Here is a 27426-nt window from a genome sequence, read left to right as displayed (position 1 = left end):
TTCAAGCAATATTCTGTATTTGATGCTTTTCAATGCAACAAACAGAAAAAATTTCAAACATTCCATTTTCTGTGTGGCCACATCTGTATGCAAATTTTTCTATTGTTTTTTGTTGCTTTGAAAAGCACTAAATACAGAATATTGCTTGAACAACTCTGAACATCTTTGAATTATCGGTATTGATAATTGCACTCATCATGTTACACAGTAACTGGGATAGAGACACAAACACACATCCACGACATTTCACCAGCAGTCCAGAACTGCCCGAAAATGATTTAGATATTTAGATATTACACTGTTGCTAATTGTACAAATCCTTGACATTTCAGCAGTTTTTATCTATACCTGTACGCTGTTACTAATTGTACAAATCCTTGACATTTTCAGCAGTTTTTATCCACAGCTGTAGCGTTTTTCAGTACTTTCAGTACTTTGATTTATTTACACCTGCATGCTGTTAGTTACTGATTGTACAAATCCTTGACATTTCAGCCGTTTTGATATTTCTTATAAATGCAGGGATTAGTAATAATATTTTTTGCCTTGGTGCACTGAGTGCTTGGTCTTCATGTGGAACATCTCACTGTTGTTCATTTTAGCTCATCGTGGCTCATGTGGGCTTTTCTGACTGTAGTTTATTGTCCATAGTCTGTCTGATGTTTCAATATATGCTGTCTATTAGCTTCTCACATCTCTAGAATCGCATGGCCAATTTTGACCAAATTTCTTGAGTAAAGAAGATTTAAGTTTATTTAAATGAGGGAATATCATTCTTTCTCTCAAGGGAAGATGAGCTATAAAAAAAGCAAATAGCTTGGAGCACATTAAAAGAATCTTTCCTAGAACCACCAGGGATTTTTTTCCTTATATATAAAGTATACTATGTGGTCTACGTCCATTGTCGTCCGTCATTTGTCATGTATTAACAATTGAACATTTTTAACTTCTTTATAACTACCATTCCAATTCGTTTCAAATTGGTATGAAGCATCTTTGGGACAAAAGGGACATAAATTGTAAAGAAGTAGGTACAGTTTCTACTGTCATCTGGCCCAGAAAATAGATGATTTCAGTAGGGGTCCCAAAATCTGGCATTCAAATAAGGAATATATAAGCAAATCAAAACTAGGTTTAATTTGATCCGAAATTGCTTTGTGTTGTATGACAGCAGCAAGAAGTTGGCATAAAATTGCCAAAATCAATGAAAAATTTCATAAATTCAGGGTGTTTTCCTTTCAGAAAACATACAGCCCATGTGTTGAGCAAATTCATATTCAAATACATTTTTCGTCTTCTCTTAATACACAATATATATTAATCGCATTTTGCTCGATGGATGGTCACACCTTTTCCTAAGCAATAATCTGGATTAAATTTAACAGTTATCAAACTCTTTTTAAAAAATGGCGGGGAAAACTCTTATTCATGACGTAATAATGCTATGAAATTAGAAATAACTTTGATTTAGGTTGAGATAGTATACTTGGCATGTATTGAACTTATTCAAAACACATATCAAGCTTGATTCAAGACACCTTTAAATCTGAATTTTTTTGGGCCTTTTTATGTACACAATTGTACCTTGTTCTTTCAAGACTTCTGCACCCCTATGACCTTAGGGGTGGGGTAAAGAGCTGCCAGAAATTGATAAATTTTTAGGTCACCTGAATTCATTCAGGTGACCTATTGCTATCTGTTTTTGTCCGTCGTCGTGCGTTAACATTTGAACATTTTCAGCTTCTTCTCTGAAACCCCTGAACCAATTTCAACCAATTTTGGCATATAGCATCTGTGGGTGAAGGGGAACAAAAATTGTGAAATTCGTGGTCCCTGCCCCCCTGGGGCCTGAGGGGTGGGGCAAAAACCATCAAAATGAGTGTAATTTTAAAAAATCTTCTTCTTTACTCCTGGACATCAAGAAGCCAAACTGTGGGCATAATTATAATGAGCATTGAGCCCTCTACCAAAATTGTGAAATTCATGGCCCCTGGGGCAGGGGTTCTTGTGTTAGGGTGGGGCTCTATTGGTCATATAGTGAAAATGGCAAAAACCATCAAAATGAGTGTAATTTTAAAAAATCTTCTTCTTTACTCCTGGACATCAAGAAGCCAAACTGTGGGCATAATTATAATGAGCATTGAGCCCTCTACCAAAATTGTGAAATTCATGGCCCCTGGGGCAGGGGTTCTTGTGTTAGGGTGGGGCTCTATTGGTCATATAGTGAAAATGTAGAAATTCTTTGAAAGTCTTCTCTGTCTCTGGGTATTAAGTAGACAAACTAATAGCATGGTAATGATGAGCAAGGATGCCTCTTTATACCCCCCGCAACAAGTTGTGGGGGGGTATACTGGAATCGAGTTGTCCGTCCGTCCGTCCGTCTGTAGACGCAATGGTTTCCGGGCTCTAAAGCATTATCCTTTCCACCTACCGTCACCATATCATATATATGGACTACCCATGGGATGAAGATGTTCCCTATCGATTTTGGGGTCAAAAGGTCAAAGGTCAAGCACACTGGACATCGAAGTAGCAATATGGTTTCCGGGCTCTAAAGTGTTATCCTTTCCACCTACAGTCACCATATCAAACATATGGACTACCCATGGGATGAAGATGTTCCCTATCGATTTTGGGGTCAAAAGGTCAAAGGTCAAGCGCACTGGACATTGAAGTAGCAATATGGTTTCCGGGCTCTAAAGCGTTATCCTTTCCACCTACAGTCACCATATCATACATATGGACTACCCATGGGATGAAGATGTTCCCTATTGACTTTGGGGTCAAAAGGTCAAAGGTCATGCGCACTGGACATCGAAGTAGCAACACTCAGAAAAGAGGTAGTTTATACCTATTACCAACACCCTTTGGGAGATTGGGGTAAGCGGGGGGTATTCTTAGTGAGCATTGCTCACAGTACCTCTTGTTAAAAATTGTGAAATTCATGGCCCCTGGATCAGGGGTTCTGGTGCTAGGGTGGGGCTCTATAAGTCATATAGTGAAAATGCATTATTTCTTTGAAAATCTTCTTCTCTGTCCTTGGGTATTAAGTAGACAAACCAATAGCATGATTATGATGAGCAAGGATGCCTCTTTCAAAATTGTGAAATTTATGGCCCCTGGGTCAGGGGTTCTGGTATTAGGGTGGGGCCCTATTGATCATATAGTGAAAATGCATTTTATTTCTTTGAAAATCTTCTCCTCTGCTGCTGGGTATTAAGTAGACAAACTAATAGTATGATAATGATGATCAAGGATGCTTCTTTCAAAACTGAAATTTATGGCCCCTGGGTCAGGGGTTCTGGTATTAGGGTGGGGCCCTATTGATCATATAGTGAAAATGCATTTTATTTCTTTGAAAATCTTCTCCTCTGCTGCTGGGTATTAAGTAGACAAACTAATAGTATGATAATGATGATCAAGGATGCTTCTTTCAAAACTGAAATTTATGGCCCCTGGGTCAGGGGTTCTGGTGCAAAGGCGGGGCTGACCACATAGCTATTCAATGTTTCTTCCATCCAAAAGTAAAATTCTTATATTTAAACACAAACCTAATTCAAACATTGGAAGGTTGTTACATGATACTCAGGTGACCTATAAGGCCCCTGGGCCTCTTGTTCAAAAATTAAATACATATTTAGAAGGAACCCTTTACCAAAATTGTAAATTTCATGATTCCAGGGGTGTTGATTTTGGTATCAGGGTAGGGCCAAAATTACAGTGATTATGAAAGACTGTCTTACTGTATAAAAACTAAATGCATATTTAGGGGATGTATCAAAATTGTGAATTTTACAACTCCAGGGTTCTGACTTTTTTCTGGGTCCAAAACAGTCATAATTCTTTTAATGTATTGATGTTGAACATATATGTTATGTAAAGTCTTCCATCAGTATACATTTTTTTTTTGGGGGGGGGGGGGGGGGGGGGGGGCTTTTGTGTATTAGCTTACATGGGAATACATGTATATAGGAAATTGAAAAAAGTATTTTCAAGATCCTCTAGGATGCGGTATATTTTATTGATATGTAAGCATTCTTACGTAATGTGGTTCATACAATGATCCCTTGGGCTGAGTTGGGGGGGGGGGGGGGCACAAGAGAAGTTTATAAGACTGAATTGGAAAATTCTTAAAAGATCTACTAAAAAACCACAAGGGTACAATATGTCAAATTGTTGATAGTATCCTCATTTACGGGGAGTCAAGGACACAAAAGTTTTAAAGGTCAAGTACAGTGAAAATAAATTTGAGAATAAAATTTACAGTTTATTAAAAACTATTTTGAAAAGTTTACTGCTGAGTTTGTTTCTTTTCCCAAAAATCTAGGCAAGTATGCAAAGTACCTATTCAAGTGTAGTTATTTATAGAACAAATTATCGCCCCTTCTTATTACTTCATCTAGTACAATTGTATGTATTTACACATATGCTATTATATTATCATTTTAATTTCTGTGACAATTGGTTAGTTTTAGCAACACCATTGATAGTGATGGTGAAATATCAGATAGACTTGTGTTTAAGGATTCTACCTTATATATTTGAGCCTGCAGTGTACAGGCATTTCAAATCCACCAGATTGTGATATGTACTTGACATAATCTCATCAGAAAAACAAATCTGACTCGGCTAGAAATTATTCCCCAGGGCAGCTCACAGAGAATGGTAGATAACCTTTGTATTAAAAAAATATAAACAGATATTAAGATCAAGTAGAAATAACATCGTACAGTAGGCATGAAAACCAACACATAATATACAGTATCTGGCCATAAAAGAGACATGATATCATTTTTTCACAATGCTATATATTTCATGTCTTTTTAAAAAAAAAACCCAACAACATTGCAACATTATTTGTAGGATTTTTTATGGATATGATATCATAAAAAGCAGAATTGTTTGCATCATCATCATCCATTTTATTTACCCAGGCCTTTTATTAATCCTTTTGCAAGAGTGATGTCTGGCTGTCCTTTCGAGATCAGTGAGTCTTTCTTTCTATACTTGACAATACTGTGGATTGGTCCTATCCAGTCTTGTAGACTATAGGTCTTGTTTTACTAACTCATCTCCACTTTAGTCTGCCTGGAGCTTGATATCCAGTGACATTCGGTGTACGAACCTGTGATATCCAACCTGCACTGCTCTCAACATGGCCTAGCCATCTCAGCCTTTATGTCTGGATAACATCAGTAATGTTTCTGATGTCAAGCTGAGTAAGAAGAGACTCATAGGCGACATTCACTTCAGGATTGACAAGGCAGATCCATCTTATCATGGCTTTGTCGTTGCATATCAGTTTCCTCCAAGTTATCTATTCAGTAAATTTTTATGCCCCCAAGATCGGGGGGGGGGGGGGGGGCATATTGTTTTTGTCCTGTCTGTCATTCTGTCTGAAACTTTAACCTTGCTAATAACATTTGAACAGTAAGTGATAGAGCTTTGATATTTCACATGAGTATTCCTTGTGACAAGACCTTTCCGTGGGTACCAATATTTTTGACCCCGTGACCTTGGAGTTTGACCTACTTTTTGAAAACTTTAACCTTGCTAATAACTTTTGAACAGTTAGTGATGGAGCTTTGATATTACACATGAGTATTCCTTGTGACAAGACCTTTCTGTGGGTACCAACATTTTTGACCCTGTGACCTTGACCTTGGAATTTGACCTACTTTTTGAAAACTTTAACCTTGCTAATAACTTTTGAACAGTAAGAGATAGAGCTTTGATATTTCACACGAGTATTCCTTGTTACAAGATCTTTCCGTTGGTATTGAACCTTTTGACCTTGACATTTGACCTACTTTAATTTTTTTTTTTACATTGGTCATAACTTCTAAATGGTAAATATTAGAGCTTTCATATTGTACATGATCATTTCTTTTGACAAGATCTTTCTACTGGTACCAAGATATTTGCCCTTGTGACCTTGGCCATCTTCGGAATTGGCCATTATTGGGGGCATTTGTGTTTCACAAACACATCTTGTTTAAAACTATATTCATTTAATAACATACTTGTACCAAGTAATCTAGAAAACAAATGCATGTAATACTGAACCAATATTAGCTAAATTATACTGAGACAAATCTTAAATTGCTGTACTGTTAAATCATATGGGGCAGTAATTACAAACTATGGAAGGTAACAGATGCTATCCTTCATTTTATATTGATTTTAACTGATGTGGTGTTTCATAGTAAAAATGATTTGTGTTTATGTCAGAATATCATCAAGTACTTAAAGATATAAGACATTAATGCAAACCAATTTTAAAGTTCAAACCAGACAAAAAAAAAAACCCCCCAAAGAAAGGTAACAGATGTTTAAAAAATAGTGTTCAATCTTGATTCATATTTTTAAGATAAGTGCACAATTTTATGCTCTATATCCTGGCAACATGTTCATTCAGTAATTAAACTGAGAATCATAAAATCTTATCCTGGTTGAAAATTCACGATGCTTGTTAAGCGTTCCAGATGTATCATCTTACATTTTGTGTCTCTTTGCAATTTTACAAAATGAAATCGATGATTTTAAAACTTTCCTAATTCAGCAATATTACTTATCAATACCATCCACATATAACAAAAACAAATGTTTGGATCTGATATCTATGTCTGGTAGAACAGTAACACATGTTAATCTTTTATCAGTGACACGGGGGAATTTTAATTTTTCATTTTACTTTCATAAGATAGATGTAGAATTACAGAATTTTACACTTTTACTACAGCCATACGTATACTTTGCCAAACGTTAGATCTACAAAAGACTTTGATATTTGCAAAATACCTGCATGCTAATAACATTAAAAGAGCAGTAACATTTGTTAGGTCGATTTTTTTAATTAATTGAATATTCTTTATTTTCTTCTATTCTGTAACATTTAAACAAGAAACATGTATATTAGGTCGATTTTGGAGACAGGTAACATTATCCAATATTTAGTACAATGGAGCACTATCTACTATCATCAGATGTGTAATTTGATTCAAATCAGGATGCTTATACAACTTGTACAATGTTAACATAGAATGCAGAAAAATTTTGATTTCTAAAAGTAGTGCGGCATCTCGGCATTGTTGCAAGTACATGGATAATTTACATATGATAGTTTGCAGTATAAAGCCTGGGTACAGATGTCCTTTGTTTTGAAATTATGTAACCCCTAAAACTTACGACAAGAAGTAAATGAGTATAAGTTTCAAATATAAGTACTGGTATACAAAATTTCGTGCTAAATGCTGGTGACATGGTAATTCAATAATTGAAGTTGGTACGGAGACAACAATAATTTTCTTTTTTTTCTCTTGGGATCAGAATAGTAGAATATTGTAAAAATTGCCTCGTTAATCAGCACTTTACATTTTGTCTGAAATGGTACGTCAGAGTTGATGCAAAACTGATCCTTGTGTAAGTGTCGCTCGCAGATCCTCGTGTAGTCATTTGGCACAAATCCAGTGTCCATTTAATTTTCTGAAGTTTAAGGTCTCTTGGGGAAACCCATGTCCTGATTTCACATTGTAGTTCAAAGCAGCGCATTGTACCATAACTGCAGTCCCTTTCAATGTACACCGTAAATTTTATCTGTTGACTAGTGTTGCTGCAGGCAAATTAAAGTTGTCTCAGATGACGTAATAAGTTATGGAAGATAACTCATGTGACATGTACAATTATCGATCACTCAGGTAAAACATTTGTATGTATGAACTCAGGTTTTAGGAAAATCACTGTACTTGACCTTTAAAGTTTTAAGTTTGTTTCTGGCATGACCCCGGAGTTCAAGAAAGGTGACGCTTGTTATATATAGGAAAATGTGGATTTGGTGAGTGATGTGGCTTATGGGCCTCTTGCTGAAAATGAATGGGACTGGCTACAATGATTTCATAAAAGTAGAAGCGTGCATTCATCTCTTCAATACCTAATGAATATTATTACTTAAATTGCCACTTATTGAAAGTTCATGTGCTTTTGATTTTTTGTTGGAGGATGTTATTTTAGGACTCCATTCCAAGTCATATGATTTGTAAGAAATGGCCATCGAATCCACAATGAAGTAACTACTAAGCCCTTAATGTCACTACACAATATGTTTAAATGTGGAAAGATACATCACTTAATGTCATTAAGTCATTGAAAATAAATAATGAAAAATATAGCATAGAATATAACTAAGTTGAACAAAGTGAATATGAACTAATTTGCAATGTCTTACATGTTTTGGTGGATAAGGTCCATGGGAGTTCAATAGATTTTGTGTGCTAATTTTTGGCATGATGTTATTTTTTGCTTTCAGTTTGTTACAAATCAGAATATGATTTACGACTTAATATTTCCAGCATATAAGCCCTGCATGGGGGATCAGATGACCTGTGATAATTATAAGTGTGTGAACCAGTCCAGTGTGTGTGATGGAAAAGATGATTGTGGAGATTTTTCTGATGAAAAAGGTTGTGGTAAGTGTAGATGTATATTTTCATACTTTGGTGAGAGGTAGTTAAATGGCAATGATACAGTATGTAATTTCTCTTCATCAGATGTAAGTTTAGTAATGTTTTTCTGTCATAAATTACGATGTTTTATGCAGATTATGATTGAACAGGAAATGTTTTGAAGTGTAACTGCCAGTCACCGTGACAAGGCAGGGCTGTAACAGGACACCAATGGTCAGGTTAAATGTCCAGCAAGTGTGGTGATTCATATCAAACTGACCTCTCTGTAGCAGCCCATTCAGACACGAATTCTGTCCAGTAAGGCAGTGCACCATCTCCTCTGTTACACATAAATTACAGATATTACATTTATTGCTCAATTTTTATATCAATTATGCACCAAGTTCGGTTTTTGTAAAATGTCTTATTATGCTACACATATATATAGATTATAGATCATGCCCTCTTAATAATACAATTCCAATGTTATAATCAATTTGTGATAGAAAAATTCTCAGATTAACAGTGTTGAATTAACTTAATTGTAATAATGTAGTTACATCTTTCAGCAATGTTTGATAACTTTCATTCAGGAGTTACTCCATATTTGTTTAGTAGTTAAGGATACTCGGTAGTTAGAACACCTGTCTAGTAATGCAGGGTCCAGGGTCCAATTCCTGATCCAGCCACAAATGTTCTCCTTCCCTTTATTATGCATTTGGTGTCTTGACCATTCCTGGACTTACACTGGTGAAAGTCCTGCCAGGGGCAAAAGAATCTGGGTTGTGTGTCTGAGGGTGAAGATAATTTAAGGAGGAAGGAAAATGTAGTAGTTAGGGCGCTATATGGAATGTGGATATTGGTGTGGGTAGCTCAGTGGTTAGAGCACCTAACTAGTAATGCAGGGGTCCCAGGATCAATTCCCAGTCCAGCCTTAAATTTTCTTCTTTTCTACATTGCACCATCTTCGCTTGCTATGATAATGCTACACATGGAAATTTTCAATTTTCTGGAATCGAGGGATGCATAACCTATGAAATTATGATTAACCTTATCCTACATTTATTCTTTTCATCAGCTTAAAAATGATTTTCGTGTAAGTTTTTGTTTACAAAGAAAAGAAAGTGGTATAGTAAGTAGGAATATTATCAAAGTAACAGAATTTTTGGAGTAACCAGTATCACATCAGATGGGGTTTCTTGAAACTGAAATTAGATATTGGTACAACTTATAATGAATTGATTCAAATCTACAGTATATACTGTGGCTTATACCTGATATGTAGGTTTTGTACATTTTTTTCATTACATGTTGGAGATAATCAGCTTTAATCATCTTAAACTTTTGTTAGTGTATGGTAATAATTACATGCATAATTTACGAAATCTAAATTGAAGTTTTTCTGCTGTTATTACTATTAGGATCCATGTGATATAATTTCAGTTATTACTTTGATCAACAAGAAAATTGAATTTCCAGTTGTGAAAGGAATTGGCTATTTTGAAAATAAATGATTTTGACAATATCTGACAATTTTTTAGGATTAAATTTTAATGATAATGTAATCCTAAAAATGAATAGGATGAAAGGTAGAAGTTTATGTTTAGCTTTATGAATAAAGTTGGAAACAAAAATTGCATTGAATTTATCCATCATTATTATTTCAGGTAATGAGGAATGTGGTCCCCAGGAATGGCAATGTACAGAGTCCAAACAATGTATACCCATCACCAAACTCTGCAGCCAGTCCCTCGACTGTCAGAAGGGGGAGGACGAAGGACCCACCTGCAGTAAGTTAACACACACTGACATCTACTTTGTTTATACATTGTTTGACCTTGATTGAATCCATGAACCTTGGTGAGTATATGAATACAACAACACAGTGTAATGTAGCTTATGGTTGTAGTAACTACCCCCTCCCATCCCCCCCCCCCTCCCCCCAAAGGAGAAAAATAAAAGAAAACAAAAATATGATTTGGAAAAATGTTTGTCATATGTTTACTACTACCATATGCCACCTATTCTAGCAGCACAGCTTATATACCCCCTTTTTATATTCCTGTCATAGATGGATCATGGTACATGTATGGTATCCATCTGTCTGCCTGTTGGTCTGTCAGCACATTGTGGGTTAGATAGAATTAGTACCTATAAAGCTGGAATCATCAAACTTGGCATACATGTTTCCAATTACTGAAGAAAAAAGCCTATATATTTTTCAAGGTCAAAGTTCCAAGGTCAAAGTCAAACTTGCAGCGGTAATTTGATAGACACAAAACCAGTACTAATAAGGCTAGGATAATCAAATTCAATACATATTTTCAGCCATCACTGAGGGAGGAATGTATGATGATATTGTGCTTCTATGTATCTGTGGTCGGTCTGTTCATCCATCAGCACCTTGCAGGGCTCGAAATTAACATATGCCCATCAGTCTGTGATTGGTTAAAAGTCTGGCAGACTGACTGACATTTGTTTTAGTCAGTCCGATGGGACTGGTTAATTTTCTAAAGCATCATTTTGGAAAATATACTTATGAAATTTTATACACTGTAACATTTGGCATGCTTCGATCTGTAGATATCAGACGAATCTGATTCGTAAATATAAATCCCACATTAAATTTAAGTGTAACAATATTGTCTGAGGCATATTGAGTTAAATTTCATTTTGATAACATTAATGAAATATGTTTAATTATTTCTGGAAAATTCTGTAGGACTGGTAAATTTTTCTGCAGACTGGTTGAAATTATACCCCATCAGTCCGGCTGGACTGGTGACATAAAAAGTTAGCTTCAAGCCCTGCCTTGTGGGAAGAGCACTAATAAGGCTAGGATTATCAAACTTAGAACACATTTCCCCATGATGTAAGAAAATGCCTGTAATTTCTCAAGGTCAAATGTTAAGGTCATACTTTCATGGTTAATCATTATAAAAGTACTAATACTTGTGTTAAGGTCAATTTTAATACTCTACAGATTAAAGATTGAGGATTAGGAGGCATATTGTTTTTCATCTTCACTAGCCAAGATGATTGTTTAAGAGTCTGTATGTCTCTGTCTTTGTCCGTAACATTAAATATGGTTATAGCTTTTGAACTACTGGTATATAGAGACTTCATACTTTTTATCCAGAAAGGTCAAAGTTATTGCTAATATGACTGTTTACAATTAAGGCCATTCAACAAGGTCAAGGTCAATTTGCTTCATGTTCAGAAGGCACTGTATTTCACAGTCACATGCTGTCCAGTTGATATTTGCTTCCAACACCATGATCACAAAGGCAAAGAGATGTAATCTCTACTTGATGTTGAGATTCCAGTGTAAGGCCAGAATGATTTAATGGGCGGTGTGAATTTGCATTGATCTGGAAAATTTCTTTCAGAATATCATGTTTTGACTGTTGATCTTCTTTACAAAATCTTCAATATTATGAATGACTTGTTAACAATGATGGATAGGGCTTTTCATGTTTAGAATGTATGGTCCATATTGTATTGAAGTCAATGATCTCATGACCTTGACCTGACCTCTGATCTACTTTTCAACAATATTAAAAGTTCATATGCTATTTTTTTTAATAAAGATCAATACTGTGGTAGTCTATATATAAATTGACCCCCCCCCCCCCCCCCAAAAAACCTCTATTAGGTATACGTACAAAAAAATTACTGTTGTAGAGAGATAAATGAAAATTGTCCAAAATATGACCCATGATGACTTACTTTCCTTTTTTGAAATGAGCCGAGTGCCGACCATGCGCCTGTCTTATTAACATACTGTACGTGTGCTATTTTCCACCAATTCCTGGATCTGTGCATATCTAACTGCCTTTTGATGTTTTACATATGATCTAGCACTATGAATTTAGTCTGATAGGTCCTTATTCCTACCCAAAATTTTATTGTGAAAAATAGGGTTTGATATGTTGTTTGTTTGGTGTACTTCAAATTGACTCATTATGGCTTTTCAACTTTTTCAGCAGTATTTGTTTATACCATTCATATGGCATTTTTATCATAAACCGATGGATATAAATTTCATTTTATTTGAGTCATTTAAAAGAAAGTTAAGGCCGTTCTAGTACCATAAAATTGGATTAAAAACAATGTGCGTGCATTCATGCACACATGAGTATTACTTAGCACTTTTCTTGATATATTGTTCATGAGCATTTGTATCATATACTTACTGTATAAATTTCATAATGTTTCCGTCATTTATAAGATAGTTATGGTAATTTCAAAATCGTCCAATCAGAATTTAGCATAATTTATGTATAATTTGGTGTACGCAAGTGCTGACAAGTAATTTTGACCATAGCAAAAGATACACCTAGAATATAGATTTCAAAAGATGTTGATAAAAGAGCAAAAAAGTTATGGTCATTCCAAAATTGACACCTTTAAAAGACGAAGATGCACGTGCATTCAATCATGTTGTCTTTGGCACTTTTAATGATATCAGTCAAGGTTAGGGTTAGATATTTATATTGTCTACCTATGATGTGTTAGTCATAAGAGAGTTTTAGATGATTTAGTATTTTCCAATCCAAATGTAGCCCATGTGTATTCAGATTGGTGATTCTGACCATGCCTATCAGCTAAGAGTTTCAATATATATACCTTTGATATAAATTTCAAACAATTTCATTGAAAAACAAAAAAGTTGAGATTGATTCCAAACTTTGTGTACCAAAAATCCAATCCATTATGAGACAAAATGACATTAATTCCGCACATCTAGAAATGGTATATATACTATCATACTAGAAAGGTTTAATCTCAATTTCCCATGTATTATCTCGAGAACACTCGTGGAAAAAAAAAGTCAGAAAAAAGTATTATGATTATAATAAGAAGAAACAGTAAAATCATGAATATGCTCTAAAACTATGTTTAGGGAACATATAAAACTATGTTTAGGGAACATAATAAGATGAAAGTAACCCGTGTGACAGGTGAATATTGTGACTATATTGAACTATTTATCTTCACCTGTGATCAGGACTTGGCTGTTGCATATTATACAGATACATGGCATTTGTATTGATGGTGTCATGAAGTTTTTAAAACTTTCATTTATTTACTGTCACAGTTAGATGGGCTGTTTTGGCTTATCTAGATTATTCTGAAGTTTAGTAAGCTATGAATGAAACACATTAATTATTTTGTCATTTAATGGAAATGTCTCTGATATGTTGTAGTTTGCTATAATTTCCGATTCTAAAAATGAGATGACAAATTGTGTACATCATACCACACACACACACACACACACACAGTCTTCATGACTGTCTTAGATATTCCTAATATTGTATACCTTTTGTAAGGTGATTTTAGTCACTTAGAGTAAGAAGAAAATTGTATTGCTGTTTAAATCAAATAATGTCATAGTTTATAGAAAATTGTGATGCTAAGTGTTTATGCAGGTAGAACATACTGCCATCAGCTGTCATGTGAATACAGATGTCAGGCGACGCCCACTGGAGGGATGTGCTTCTGTAACAAAGGCTATCAGATAGACTCCAGAGATAACAGAACATGTATAGGTAATGAATTGTGTATACAATATTATGCAGGGCAAGCAGAGTTTCATGATGCCTGAAATCTTTTGATGTGGCAATATTGTTGAACACTGTTTAGAAGGATGAATTAGAAGGAAGCATTAACCAAACTTTCTAATCTTCATATAGTGGTATTTTATCCAGATAATGACCTCACACACACTTTATACAAAATTGGGCAAAATGCACAAATTTAACAGGATTTATTTCATGATCAGCAGTCTCTGTCTTTTAAGAATTATTCATGTAAATATTCATTTGAATACACATTAAGATTATTTTCACCTGGTTTGCATTTAATTTATTAGTCAATTAAAAATATTCACTCACAAGATTAAAATTTATGATCATATTTCATATTTAAGAAATGGATGGTACTGTGATTTTGTAATCATATCATTTTGAATGGTTTATAAAATGAAAATAATTCACCATAGGAATTTACGATATTTGATTACTGCTCGATTTATTTCCATTTGAAGTTTATATTGAAGTCTTTAGGAAGAGCATGCTTTATTAACATAATTTTTTAAAAAGAAATTGTATATTCATACAAATATCTGCTCATGGTAAATGTTAGATAAACTTTCTCTATACAAAAATATGAAATGAAATTAATCATTTACCTCAGATATTTGAATATTTTTATTATAATTTTTTTGGTTTTTGTGTTTTGGGTTTTTTTTTGGTTTTTTTTTTTTAATAGATTTTTCTTATTTTTATCAAGGTCAGATAACTGCCAAAAAATCTCCAATGCAAAAAGATTGGCTTCTACTCATTTACCACTCATAATTATGAATTTGATCTATTTTACTTTTACAATTATTCAACAGTAAAGATTCAGCTTGATTTTTATTCAACATTATTCAATCTTGATATATTAATTATTCCATACCTTGATTCATGTGTTCTTTTTATTATCTTCACAACAATCTTCTTCATGACTGTCTTAGATATTCCTAATATTTATAAATGTACATGCATGCTCTTTTTGTTGAAGTCTGTTGAGGTGTATTACAGGATAGTGAAAATTTCTTATACATATATATGCAAGTTGTAGACAAACAAAATGTTAAGATTTTGCTTTAATATTTCAATACACATATATCTGTAGTTGATTAATTTCTGTTGGTAAATGTTCAAATATGAAAGCTAAAATTTCTATCTGAACTCTCATCTATGGCATTTCATGCTTAATACATGCTTAATACATGTTCTACCAAGCTTCTTATACGTACTGCTTTGTGGTATGGGTTACAGATTACGATGAGTGTGCAGCCTGGGGATCATGTGACCAGAAATGTAAAAACTTTGACGGTTACTACACGTGTGGATGTTACCCAGGGTACATTCTGAATGGCAAGAAGTCCTGTAGATCAACAGCTCCACGTAAGACTACGGTTTTATGTATAAAGCCAAGATAACAAATTCTTATCCCTTCACTATTTTCTTTTTGAAAGTCAGTATTGTGAACCTGCTTTTGGTTGTGTGATATTAAACATATGGACTGATCTGCTTTTGGCTGGATGATGATGTTGTGTATTATAGGGGACTCTGAGAGGGTGTACATGGATAAGGAAGACTGTATCTTTAGTATGGATTCTGATGGCGATACTGATGTGTATTTATTACAGGGACCTTTATGATGGTGTACTGTGACTATAGAGTCAATAATATTTTTTATATCTGAGTTGATGTATGTTTATATTTTATATCTTAAGTTGATTTCTGTTTATTACAGGGGCCTCTATGAGAGTGTATGTGGCTATGGAAAATCATATTTTCAGTATGGATGCTAATGGTGGAGATCATAAAGTTGTTGTCAATAGATCAGTAGAAAATATGGACTTTGACGTATATAATAACAAAATCTTCTGGATTGATGAGAGCTCCAAAAAGGTATTTTTCAGCTTTTTGAATTGTTATATAGCAAGTACAGTCATTCTAAATTTAAATTTTATATGTTAATTAAAAATTTGATGCTTTATTCACAGATCTTCACAAAAGATCTTAGGAATGGTGGTAGACAAAAAGAAATACAGATAAATGATCTGTATAGGCCACGCTGCTTGGCGTATGATTGGATTGCTCAGAATTTGTATATTGTTGATCAGCGAGCAAAAGTAGTGGATGTGGTTGATCTTCGATCTGAAAATCAAAGAAACATTATTAGTGACAATATTCAGGATCCTAGGGCTTTAGCAATTGATCCACTGACAGGGTAAGAATAACAAAACCTGTTATTTATACCCATTTTGCAAAATTTAGTATTTCATTGTATCAAAAACTTTTTTGCTTCATATGCTGCAATGTTTCAAATTTTCAGACAATATAATGGTGGTAATTAATCATTTGTAACCTTTGCAGGTATCTGTTTTTCTCAGACTATGGTAGAAAGCCTCGCCATGATACTCGAATTGAGCGCTGTCACATGGACGGCAGTAGGAGATTTATATTGGTGGACAACGGTATCATGGCACCTTCCAGTATAGCCATTGATGCGGTCAATAAAAGAATTTTCTGGACAGATAGTAGATTAGATCACATTCAGACAATTGACTACAATGGAAAATTTAGGTAACAATTCTTCAAAGATACCGTAAAAGCAAAATCTTTAGTGAGGATTTGATTTTGGCATTATTAGCGAGAGTGATGAAGTCACCAAAATTGAATATCGCTAACAATAATTCCATATTGGAGGTAGTAGTTATCTTCCTTGGAAATTATGAAGTCGCTAAAATTAACTCTCACTAAATGTATGTACCCATAATTTATGGGTATATATATGTTATAGACAAGACCACAATGCAAACTAGTTGTTCAATCCTGTATAAATAAAGGATATTATTATTATTATGGCAAAAATGCTAAATTTGTGTCTTGCTAAAAATACCACTTATACGGTAACTTAAAACTGACATATTTTGCTATGTAATGATTATTGTGTGTGTATTTATTCTATGTCGTGGGCTGTTTAAAAGGATCTTGAATCAGTAGCACCAGTGTCGCACAGTCACTGTATTCAATCCACTACAGGGAAACTTGTCTAATCTGACATGCACTGGGAGAGAGAATTTTGTCAGAATGCCCATTAAAACAGATTGCACAGGTGTCAGATTAGGCAGTTTTTCCTGTATTTTATAATATGTTGATACATTTATTTGTATCTTGGTGTTGAAAAGAAATTAATATTTACTCAATAACTGTGCTAAAGTTGCAATTTTATCAGAAATACATTGGATAATGAACAAAATATTTAAATATGTGAAATCATATGCTTAATGAATGATTGAATGTACTGTAAGGTTTGAGAATGTTATTAAATATTGTGCTGTACATTTGATTGAATGACATGGACCTTCATTGTAGATTCACGGTTATATTGGGTGGTATTAAGATTCCCAATGCTATCAGCCTAACTCGCTTTGAGGACCAGTTATATTGGGCAGATGATACTAAGATGGGAGTGATGAAGGTGGATAAATATGGAGATGAGGATCCGCAACGGATATTCCATGATCCAAAAAATAAACGAATCCGCTGTGTTCGAGTTTTCCATCAATCTGTTCAGCACATGAAGGACAGGAAAAGTTAGAATCATAGATACTACAATCACAATCATAGATACTACAGTCTATCATAGATACTACAGTCAGAATCATAGATACTACAGTCAGAATTATAGATACTACAGTCACAATCATAGATACTACAATCAGAATCATAGATACTACAGTCAGAATCATAGATACTACAATCAGAATCATAGATACTACAGTCTACCATAGATACTACAGTCACAATCATAGATACTACAGTCTATCATAGATACTACAATCAGAATCATAGATACTACAGTCAGAATTATAGATACTACAGTCAGAATCATAGATACTACAGTCACAATCATAGATACTACAATCAGAATCATAGATACTACAGTCTACCATAGATACTACAGTCAGAATCATAGATACTACAGTCAGAATTATAGATACTACAGTCAGAATCATAGATACTACAGTCAGAATTATAGATACTACAGTCAGAATCATAGATACTACAGTCAGAATCATAGATACTACAATCAGAATTATAGATACTACAGTCAGAATCATAGATACTACAGTCTACCATAGATACTACAGTCACAATCATAGATACTACAGTCAGAATCATAGATACTACAGTCAGAATTATAGATACTACAGTCAGAATCATAGATACTACAGTCAGAATTATAGATACTACAGTCAGAATTATAGATACTACAGTCACAATCATAGATACTACAGTCACAATCATAGATACTACAGTCTATCATAGATACTACAGTCACAATCATAGATACTACAGTCAGAATCATAGATACTACAGTCAGAATTATAGATACTACAGTCTATCATAGATACTACAGTCACAATCATAGATACTACAGTCAGAATCATAGACACTACAGTCACAATCATAGATACTACAGTCTATCATAGATACTACAATCACAATCATAGATACTACAGTCACAATCATAGATACTACAATCAGAATCATAGATACTACAGTCACAATCATAGATACTACAGTCTATCATAGATACTACAATCACAATCATAGATACTACAGTCAGAATCATAGATACTACAATCAGAATCATAGATACTACAGTCAGAATCATAGATACTACAGTCTATCATAGATACTACAATCAGAATCATAGATACTACAGTCAGAATCATAGATACTACAGTCTATCATAGATACTACTGTCACAATCATAGATACTACAGTCACAATCATAGATACTACAATCCTAAATAGAATGAACTTATTTTACTGTATGATTGGTGGTGGAATCACTATGTTGGTTTTAATTTGCCAATACAGAATTCATAAAGCATGTTATCATATGTACATTTACATCTACATTCTATAGAATATCTGGGTAATATTTCATGGACATTTTACCTGAACACATCTTCCTTTTTCCTGAACACATCTTCCTTTTTGCTTCAGATCCTTGCTCTGAGAACAAGTGTGAGCAGATTTGCACTTTGACACACATTACTGAGAACAATGGCCTGGGATATAAATGTTTGTGCTCTATCGGATATGAACTCTCAAGCAATGGCATTAACTGTACAAGTAAGGAAGCACTAATTGCAAACAAATTTTAACTGGCATTGATTGTACAAAGAAAAAAGTATTTGTAAAATTTATAAAGCAGCATTCTATTTTTCATAATGCCTCAAACTGTCAACTCTTGAGTTTATGCTTCATTAAATATACAGCCACTTTAATATGGATTTCAGAGATGTTATGACATTTCATAATGTTATGACATTTCATAATTCAAAAATAGTGAAAAACATTTTTTGTCTGTGACAGAGATTAACATCTTGCTCTTGTTTGCTGCTAAATACTCTGTGAGGGGGATTTCCCTTACTCCGCCCTCCGATACTTCTTATGCAGTGGATGCCATTCCCCAGTTATTCGCTAAAGACACTGGTCATCTTGGCGTCAACTATGTGGCAGTAGACTATGATGCCGAGGAGAAAATGGTGTACTTCTCAGACATCAGGAATTTCGCCATCATGAAAGCCAAAGTGGATGGATCAATCAGTATGAAATTAGATAGAATTTAACATATTGATTGAAGTGGTAAAACGAATTTAGATAGAATTTAGCAGATTGATTGAATTTAGATAGAATTTAACAGATTGGTTGAAGTGCTAAAACGAATTTAGATAGAATTTAACAGATCGATTGAAGTGTTAAAATGAATTTAGATAGAATTTAGCAGATTGACTTACAGCGAATTACAAAAGACCGGTTGAGTTTTCAATTGCCTGCTGGATTGATCAATAGACTTTACAATTTGGTCAGCCAAGAATCACATTTGGTCTGAATTTAGGTCACAAAGTTACTCAAGCGTAGATTGCTTTTACAGGTAAATCTGAGTTGATTTCAGTGTCTTTTTTTCAAAGTGAACATCAATTAAATCAAATTGAATATATTTCTCTCTCAGATATACATTTGATTACTTTAACATGTTTAATTAAAGGTACACACACACACACATACTCTCTCTCTCTCTTTCTCTCTCTAATTTGAAACATTATTTCCAAGTGTTTTTAAATCAATAAATTTGGAATAAAATCAAATTTGATTATATTTTTCTTTCAAAAATACTTTTGATTACTTTAAGTAAAGAAAAGGGTGTATTTCTCTCTCTCTCTCCCTCTCTCTCTCTCTCAAATACAATTTTTTTTATTGATTAAATTGAACTTTACTAAACTCTTATCAATTTCACTTTTTAAAAAAATTCATTAGACATCTCACAAAGTGTCCACATGCACATGTACCATTCCTCTGTTTGTCAATTTGAGGTCATTCCATTCATATCACACAAAGAAAACTTCCAGAAAACTCTTCTATTGTTACTGTTTCTGACCAATAGAATTCTTGTTATTATAGCTAACCATTTAAGTTAAGACTTTCTATTCTATTTATAGTTTTTAGGGTTGGTTAGTGCACATCTAATTTTGGGAATTTTACAACACCTATTCAGCTTATAACCATGAAAAAAATAAGATGGAGAGATATTTTAACAAAGAAATTATTAACTTATACAATTAGAGAAATTCTTTTTCCTGAAATAATCAGTAAAACTGAAGTGTTATCTTATTTATGGGGTTGTCACTCACACTGAGAAAAAAAAGTTGTCAATTCTTTGTCATACCTGAGTAACTTTGTGACCTAAATTCAGACCAAATGTGATACTTTGCTGACCAAATTGTAAAGTCTGTTGATCAATCCAGCAGGCAATTGAAAACTCAACCGGTCTTTTGTAATTCGCTGTAAGTGGTAAAATGAATTTAGATAGAATTAAGCATTTTGATTGAAGTGGTAAAACGAATTTAGATAGAATTTAACAGATTGATTGAAGTGGTAAAATGAATTTAGGTAGAATTTAACAGATTGATTGAAGTGGTAAAATGAATTTAGATAGAATTTAACAGATTTTCTGAAGTGGTAAAACGAATTTAGATAGAATTTAACAGATTTTCTGAAGTGGTAAAACGAATTTAGATAGAATTTAACAGATTGATGGAAGTGGTAAAACGAATTTAGATAGAATTTAGCAGATTGACTGAAGTGGTAAAAGGAATTTAGATAGAATTTAGCAGATTGATTGAAGTGGTAAAACGAATTTAGATAGAATTTAACAGATTGATTGAAGTGGTAAAACAAATTTAGATAGAATTTAGTGGATTTATTGAAGTGGTAAAATGAATTTAGATAGAATTTAGCAGATTGATTGAAGTGGTATAATGAATTTAGATAGAATTTAACAGATTGACTGAAGTGGTAAAAGAAATTTAGATAGAACTTAGCAAATTGATCAAAGTGGTAAAACGAATTTAGATAGAATTTAACAGATTGATTGAGGTGGTAAAACATATGTAGATAGAATTCAACAGATTGTCTGAAGTGGTAAAACCTTTAATGTTTAGCTGAAGTTGGTTAAGTTGTGAAGATAATCTTTGCCTTTGGCCGCTGTTTATACACCTTAGGCTACCAGTTAAATTATTTTGAGCAAGTCCCATCCCTACGTTACATAACCCTAACTTACCAAACTTGTGTAGATCAAATGATGCATTTAGGAATGAACATTAGCGTTAGATACTGCAAAATTTTTTCAGCAGGTCCATTCCTATATGTAAGTCAAGGTAAGCCTTACCTGGATTAATGCTGCATTGTTGAGGCAACTAAAGATTCTCGCTGTCATTCAAGTATTGGATGCTATTGTCTATGCATAACAGTTTTTCAGTTGCATAAATCCCTTTTCAGGTTACTTTCAACCCCACCATGATCAAACATCCAAAATGAATATTTTTGATCAAGACATCATACTTTGTGAACCGAAAGGTCAAAGATGTGACTGATAAAGGTCAAGGTCATTAATCAAGGTCAAGATCAAGTTTATTCCAATTGGAATGTGGCCATGTGGAGGGGCATAGTGAAATCACATTTTGTTAGTTTGCTTGTGTATAGGATTCTGATTGTATCCAATATTTTCCAAATGTAAAACAATTCTTGGAATATGTACATGCATGTACTAACTGTAAGTCCCTGATCTCAGTTTAATTTGTTATGGGTCTTGGTATCCATTGGTAGACCACTTTTCCTCATTTTATTGAAATGCACAGTTGTGGAAATGAGCTAGTAAAATGAACATGGATGGATCTGGTATGTTCTTTATTCAAGAAAGAAAAAAACTTCATTCATTTGTTAATACTATCAATTTTCTATATAAATTTACAGGACCGTCTGCTCTGACTGTGAAGAAGGTGCGATCTGTTGAGGGATTGAGTGTAGACTGGGTCTCCAAGAATCTCTACTTCACGGACTTCTTTCAGGGCACACTGTCAGTTCTTAGACTGCAGTCCCCTAATGAGACCCTGGTTCTGATGTCGGGGACTGGCAAGCCCAGATCTGTGGTTGTCCATCCACTGAAGGGGTAAAGGATCCGTTCTCTGTTTACCTTATTCTTTGGTATAATCACAAGGTTTCATAGCGTAAATATATGTGATTTAAAATGTGCATTTTAGGTGGTTGTTTTTTTCTGACTGGATGAAAAACACTATGCAGAGCCCCTATATTGCCAGAACATTTGGGGATGGCACTAACATGACTAAAATCAGACAACATGAGCTGGGCTGGCCCAATGGACTCAGTATTGACTTCCACACTGACAGACTGTTCTGGGTAGATGCCTACTTTGACAGGTAAGGCTCTCATATTACAACAATTACTGATGTAACATATTGAAGAAAGGGTTTTTACAGGTACATTAATTAACTTAATATTTTCAAACAGGATACAGCATTCAGACTTTGATGGGGGAGATGTAATAACAATTACTGGAGTGTCTATTGCTCATCCCTTTGGAATTGTTGCCTATCGAGGTTAGCTTTATGAAGAAATATCAAACAGAATAGATCTTTGACATGGGAGTGTGTTGTTTGAATTAATGCAATGTCTTGGCCTGTTGCTGTAGGAAAAATATTTTTCTCTGACTGGAAGTTGGAAGCCATCATTCAAATCAACCAAAAGGGTCATCAGCAGACTGTCTTGAGAAAAGGAATAGAGTATCTACGAGATATTACTGTTTATGATGAAGAGATACAACAGAAACCATGTATGTGCATGTACATCAATTCATATTCACAGTTCATGCATGTATTTAATCAGATCAGCTCACAATATTGTCCAAACTCATCTAAATACAATATGATTAGCTTTTGCTTACATAATAAAAAGCAAAAATAAAGATAAGATACTGATATCTCAGGAAATCACCATATTATCTTAAATAAAAATGTACCTTAAATATCAATTTTAAGAAACATAGCTGATGTTGGTGTGCTGTTTTTCAGTTGATCATGCTTGTGTCAAGAGGAATGGGGACTGTTCTCATTTCTGCTTCCCGGTGCCGTACTCTGGGGGTATGCAGCGGTTAGGCAGGAAGTGTGCCTGTCCGTTTGGGATGAAGCTGAACGAGGACATGAGGACCTGTCGTCCGGATAAAGAGGTTTTTAAGGAGGAGAAGTGTCGTCCTGGATTCTTCACCTGTGACAACAAACGCTGCGTACCGATCACCTTCACCTGTGACCAGGAAAATGACTGTCTGGACAATACAGACGAAAATAATTGTACCAAAGGTAGTGATGAAAGAGGAAGACAGTGTAATTTTTGTACAGAGTTTTATTTTGGGTTAGTAGACTGAAGTGAAGTTAAAGACATTTTGGACTTTATAAAAAAAAACAACTGTGTTTGATATGAAAAACTCAGATGTTATTTATACACTATGTATCTTTTCTCTGTACCCCATCACAAAAGAACTTGTTGACTTCATTATGAATTGGTACATCTTTATCTAGTGTTACAAGAAACACACAGGTAACTTTGCTACAGTTAGTAACCAAATGTTGATTTTGAGATTGATAGAATCCTTCATTACTACGAGTGTGGGATAGGGACAAGACCAAGGGGACAAGATTTGCAGTCTAGGACGAGGCTTTCACATGTGTAAATAATGAAGGATTATTTTTCTCACATTTTACCCACAGTTTAATGCATAAATTCAGGAGCTTTTAGAAAATTCAAAATTATCAAAATCCTCATTTGAGCAAAAACTATTAAGACAGACAGAAAGAGCATAACCAAAAGTGGTTTACACTAAGTATACTGCCTTCCATGTAACTTTTGGTAAAACACCTACATACAACAGTCACTAACCAGTTTCATTTTATTGACCACAAACCGTTCACTTATGCACGCGGATCCTAAATAGTGCAAGTTTGTCCCTGTTTTAAGTGAGTATACGTATGTATGTATATGTGTGTATACGTATGTGTGCGTGTATGGTAAAAAGCTTCAACAAACAAATACAAGTATATTCTGTAGATAAAATGAAATACAAAGTCATAATGATAAAGTTTTAAAATTAAATTAGGTTACACTGCCACTCAAATTAGATGCCTGTAATTCACTACGTTTAAAGTACAAATGAACTTTACAATGGTTTTAAATTGCAGCTCTAAAAAACAGATATCAGAATTTGTAAAACTTGCATCAGCCACTGTTTCTCTAAATTATAATGTTTTGGACAGTTGATAGTCTTTACAGGAATGAATTGTGTATGTGAAAAACACACATAAATAGTCAAACTCACACAGAAACCCGCATTGTTTCATGATTAAGATAAATATGAAAATGCAGACCCTACCCAAGTTAAATAAACATAATGACTTTAAAATAAGCAGCAGATGTGAGCTAATGGTCAGTGCATTAAAATCAAGTGTGAGAATATGATTATAAAAGCAACACAAACAATGAACAATTGATTCAGCTATTCAAAATCTGATACATTTGTCAATGTATAGAAAAACTTAATAAAAATTGTAAGATGAATGCACAACATTACACTAAATGTTAACTAAAAAACCCAAGGTTGTTCACCAGAAAGCTATATCAAATTGAAATTTAAAGAAGACAATACAAAATATTTTACTTCACCGTGTAATGTAAATCATAGAAAATACATGATGTCACAATCAATGATGTCGCAGCAGTGTAAGACAGAAAATTCTCACATGGGTCAAGTCAATCTCGCGCTGGATATAATGGGAAAATAATGTAATCTGGCAACTGCAAAATGCTGAACACAGTAAATGTACCTAATTTGAAGTTTTGAGGGACTTAATCTGTCCACAATTTTTGTGAGTGCTGCATAAATTCTTATGCTTTAGACTAGGATGAAATTTAATGCTGCCAATGCTTTACTACAACATGCATATGTATGTGTTCTTTTCATTCTTAATTAGTTTGTTAAGGGTGATATTAGGAAATTAGTGGGATATGATTCTCATGTTAATTATCTTGGTAGGTAGAACCTGTAGCCCTCAGCATTTCACGTGTCACAACAATCGCTGTATAGACCTGAAGTGGAAATGTGATGGAGACAACGACTGTGGAGACAGCTCGGATGAACTCGGCTGCTGTAAGTACATGACTAGGCTGGAGCTTGTTTCTCGTCAAGTCAATTCCCAGAAAAATTTTGTTTTTTTAAATTGTTCACGGAATTCTCACCTTTCTGTCATTTTTCGTTCACTCCATTCTCTTTGATTTCAGCTAATAAAACTTGTGGCCCTACACAGTTCAGGTGTAATAACACGCTGTGTATTAATAGGAGGTACAAAGAAATGAATTTTATTCAGGAATGAGTGTCTTTGGGGTTCTGTGACATACAATGTAATTACTAACTTTTGCTTATGGAAGAACTAACTGAAAGGGTCAGGTATATACTTCATGGAGATTATGCCCAAGGCCTTGGGATAGGTTGCATGCTATATAATGTATTTATGTATTGATCTTTCTTATTGATAATAGGTTAAAACAAACTATTATTATTTGTACACACACAGTTATGCTGTTATTCCATGTATGTAGGAAAATGATAAAACCTTACATTTTTTCTCTGAATTTCTAAATTTTCCAAAATGGATTTTGTAATTTCCATTGAAATAATTTTTATATTTTCTCATAGGTTTAAATGCGACACTGACAATGATTGTGGTGATGGCTCAGATGAAGGCGATTTTTGTGGTAAGTTTAACATTAATCTTTGTAGGGTTATTATTTTTATAGGTCACCTGAGTAAACTTGGGTGAACTATTGCAATTGGTTGTTGTCCAGCTATAGTCGTCCGTCGTGCAGTAACAATTGAACATTTTAAACTTCTTATTGATAATAGTTCAAGCATGCGGAAGTAGTGAAAATCATGAAAAATGTAATGAAAATTTAGTGATTTTATGATTTTCATAATACGTCACTAACAGCTATGCTGGTGATGTCATTGGTACATTATTTTAGCAAATCATTATTTATAAGGCAACAACAGGGCATAGCACAGAAATATATAGTAAATATTATAGAGATTTCATTTAATAGTTAATTTAAAAAAAAACTAATTAGGGCAATTTTGGTTAGCTTTGTATTATATACCCCCATTTATATGGGGAAAAAAGTTAAGTTTGGATAACAATGCAATGATTTTTACAAGAAAAACAAAAAATGTTAAAATGAAAATTTTGTGTAGGCAAAACTGACCATTTGAGCTAGGGGATAATTGTTCATGTACAGATCACTAATATGGTGATCTGAAAACGAGAGTCCCACAATGTAATCAACAGTCTAAAAACATGGGGAAAATATGGAATTGATATCAAGTACTTCTATAACTAGTGAAGTTTACATAATATATTCTTCTTGATTTTGATCTTCATTTCGTTTTCTAGGCGCTCACAAATGCGATGTGGACCACTTCCAGTGTGGAGATAATCGCTGTATATTTGACAAGAAAGTCTGTGATGGATATAAGGATTGTTACGATGGATCGGATGAAAAAGATTGTCCCCCTTTAGTGTGCGCTGATGGCAAATGGACCTGTAAGAAAGTGAGACAGTGCATTCCTGAGCGGTATCACTGCGACGGAGCTCCAGACTGTCAGGACAAGAGCGATGAGCTGGATTGTCGTAAGTTACAAAAATCATCTCCTAAATGACCTGTTGTCTGTTATCGCAATTCACCTTTAAATTAGAACGCTTTACCCGATATAGTATTGCGTTGTGTGACGACACAATTGAATGAGACGATTGAACAATTTGAATGACATGTTTGATGTAATACAGCAAGAGTTTTCATTGGCCGATTACAGCCCGCCCACTTTCTCGAGCGGATTCAGTGTAGCTGGAGAACTGTACATAGCTCTCTGAAAAGATCCACCTCTTATAAAAACCTTTGATTTACGGGTCACAAAAAGCTGCGGATGGTTGAGGCCTGAAATCGGT

The 27426-nt window shown here is 34.1% G+C and overlaps 2 protein-coding genes across 2 annotated transcripts in view; both read left to right on the top strand.

Annotated features, from left to right (window-relative positions):
- The window catches only part of LOC125680193 (low-density lipoprotein receptor-related protein 8-like), a 22406-nt gene extending 11770 nt beyond the window's left edge, over window positions 1–10636 (top strand). Inside the window, exons 3-4 of the mRNA XM_048919636.2 lie at window positions 8349–8465; window positions 10109–10636. Coding sequence (XP_048775593.2) covers window positions 8349–8465; window positions 10109–10287 — 296 coding nt within the window. The 3' untranslated portion in view covers window positions 10288–10636. The remainder of the gene's footprint in view (window positions 1–8348; window positions 8466–10108) is intronic.
- A 5775-nt stretch (window positions 10637–16411) lies between these two features.
- Window positions 16412–27426, top strand: part of LOC125680796 (low-density lipoprotein receptor-related protein 2-like) — a 64085-nt gene continuing 53070 nt past the window's right edge. The window contains exons 1-13 of the mRNA XM_048920569.2: window positions 16412–16588; window positions 17381–17601; window positions 19025–19153; window positions 19397–19630; window positions 22337–22532; window positions 22624–22800; window positions 22892–22980; window positions 23073–23213; window positions 23452–23736; window positions 25464–25577; window positions 25709–25769; window positions 26124–26182; window positions 26875–27111. Coding sequence (XP_048776526.2) covers window positions 16443–16588; window positions 17381–17601; window positions 19025–19153; window positions 19397–19630; window positions 22337–22532; window positions 22624–22800; window positions 22892–22980; window positions 23073–23213; window positions 23452–23736; window positions 25464–25577; window positions 25709–25769; window positions 26124–26182; window positions 26875–27111 — 2089 coding nt within the window. The 5' untranslated portion in view covers window positions 16412–16442. The remainder of the gene's footprint in view (window positions 16589–17380; window positions 17602–19024; window positions 19154–19396; window positions 19631–22336; window positions 22533–22623; window positions 22801–22891; window positions 22981–23072; window positions 23214–23451; window positions 23737–25463; window positions 25578–25708; window positions 25770–26123; window positions 26183–26874; window positions 27112–27426) is intronic.

Source organism: Ostrea edulis, chromosome 2, assembly GCF_947568905.1.
Source record: "Ostrea edulis chromosome 2, xbOstEdul1.1, whole genome shotgun sequence".
Classification (NCBI taxonomy): domain Eukaryota; kingdom Metazoa; phylum Mollusca; class Bivalvia; order Ostreida; family Ostreidae; genus Ostrea; species Ostrea edulis.
Note: the sequence above shows the minus strand (reverse complement) of the source record. Positions and strands in the feature narration are given on the sequence as shown.